The following is a 1,933-nucleotide window of genomic DNA, read 5'->3' on the forward strand; positions in this document are numbered from 1 at the left end:
AATATCCAACTAAGAATGGATTTCATGATTAATAGAAATGGTATCTTATTCCTAGAACAGAGTCCTTGGTCTTGGATACCTTCCGAGTGGTGAGACATTTATTAGAGATGTAAAATGCACTGCCAGTTTGTCATAGAAAAATAGGGCATGACAACATGTCTCCACATTGTGCTTTCTGCTGATTTATATTTCATTGTACATCCTAGACAAGAATGCTAGAAGACATTACTGTAGTAATAATGAACACTATAGTTAATAGTAGTATAGAATAAATACCAGTAAATGAAAGTAAACCTCACAAAAACATTATGAACCACCTGTGGCAGTTTCTGTGAACAAAGAAATTTCAGTTCCCATCTGCAGCATTAGATCTGAACACTCTGCCTGTCTCTACCCAGCACTCAGGTCATCTTTCATAAAGCTCCACACCAGACAGAAAGATGAAGCAGGGCACAAGAAATGGCTTACACTTCAGATATCAGGGTCAAGTTCAACTACTATACTTTTTACTCATCTTGTTGTAGGTACATGTCATGGCAAGATCCAAATGACTTTCATGGAGAACGTTTCAGAAGCAACTGAATTTATTCTTGTGGGGTTAACAGATGCCCCAGAGCTGCAGATCCCTCTATTTATCATTTTCACTCTCATTTATTTGATCACATTAGTTGGGAACCTTGGGATGATTGTGTTAATTCTGCTGGATTCCAGGCTCCATACTCCCATGTATTTTTTCCTCAGTAACCTGTCCCTGGTGGACTGTGTTTATGCCTCAGCAGTCACTCCCAAGGTAATGGAAGGGTTTCTCACAGGACATAAGATCATATCCTACAATGCATGTGCTGCCCAGATGTTTTTCTTTGCTGCTTTTGCTACCATTGAAAGTTTCATCCTGGCCTCAATGGCCTTTGATCGTCATGCAGCAGTGTGCAAACCACTGCATTACTCTACCACCATGACAAGTCCCATGTGTGTTCTAATGGTAACTGTCTCCTATATGTGTGGACTTCTTCAATCCTCCATCCATGTTGCCTTCACTTTCCACCTCTCCTTCTGTCATTCTAACGTGATTAATCACTTTTTCTGTGACATACCTCCACTGCTGGCTCTTTCTTGTTCTGATATCCGTATAAATGACATCATAATTTTTATCTTGGCTTCATTTAATGTTGTTTTCACTCTGTTCATTATCTTGAACTCTTACCTGCTTATTTTCATCGCTATTCTGAGGATGCACTCAGCTGAGGGCAGGAAGAAGGCTTTCTCCACCTGTGCATCACACCTCACCACTGTGTCCATCTTTTTTGGAACAATCATCTTCATGTACTTGCAGCCTAGCTCCAGTCACTCCATGGACACTGACAAAATTGCCTCTGTGTTTTACACCATGGTTATCCCCATGCTGAACCCTCTAGTCTACAGCCTGAGGAACAAAGAGGTCAAGAGTGCATTCAAGAAGGTTGTGGGAAATTCAAAGTCATAATGTGGCTAAGTCAATTAATTACAAATTGATTTTAAATTATGGAAACTTCTATTAGATATCTGTTGTCTGGTAGTAATTTTTCTTAAATTGTCTCGTTTATATTTCTTTTGATACTCCTTTACACATAATATCTCTATTTTTAATTTTCAGGCATGAGTAATTTAGAGTAAATTGTTGATGTGTTGCATAAATAATAAGCAATTACATTTTAAAATCAAGATTATAATGTTATTTACTGCCAGAATTAGTGTGGTCAACAATATTGGTATCACCTTCTTTGATTCTAATCTCACATGCCAGTTATGCTTTCCATTATTAAAGTTTAAAATACCTGATATTTTTGAAATTACACTTCATTTAATTTGTGTTCATGAGTGTGTGTGTGTGTGTGTGTGTGTGTGTGTGTGTGTGTGTGTGTGTGTGTGTGAAGGCCATAAATCCACTATAGAG

General features: G+C 38.0%; 1 protein-coding gene across 1 annotated transcript; it reads left to right on the plus strand.

Moving 5' to 3' along the window:
- Window positions 1-547: 547 nt before the first annotated feature.
- On the plus strand, window positions 548-1,483 carry LOC102905023 (olfactory receptor 5B12-like). Its single transcript, XM_006995045.3, has one exon. It carries the CDS (start codon window positions 548-550, stop codon window positions 1,481-1,483), a length of 936 nt encoding a protein of 311 aa, XP_006995107.3.
- The last annotated feature ends 450 nt before the right edge of the window (window positions 1,484-1,933 follow it).

The sequence above is a fragment of the Peromyscus maniculatus genome, chromosome 1 (genome assembly GCF_049852395.1).
Source record: "Peromyscus maniculatus bairdii isolate BWxNUB_F1_BW_parent chromosome 1, HU_Pman_BW_mat_3.1, whole genome shotgun sequence".
NCBI lineage: Eukaryota > Metazoa > Chordata > Mammalia > Rodentia > Cricetidae > Peromyscus > Peromyscus maniculatus.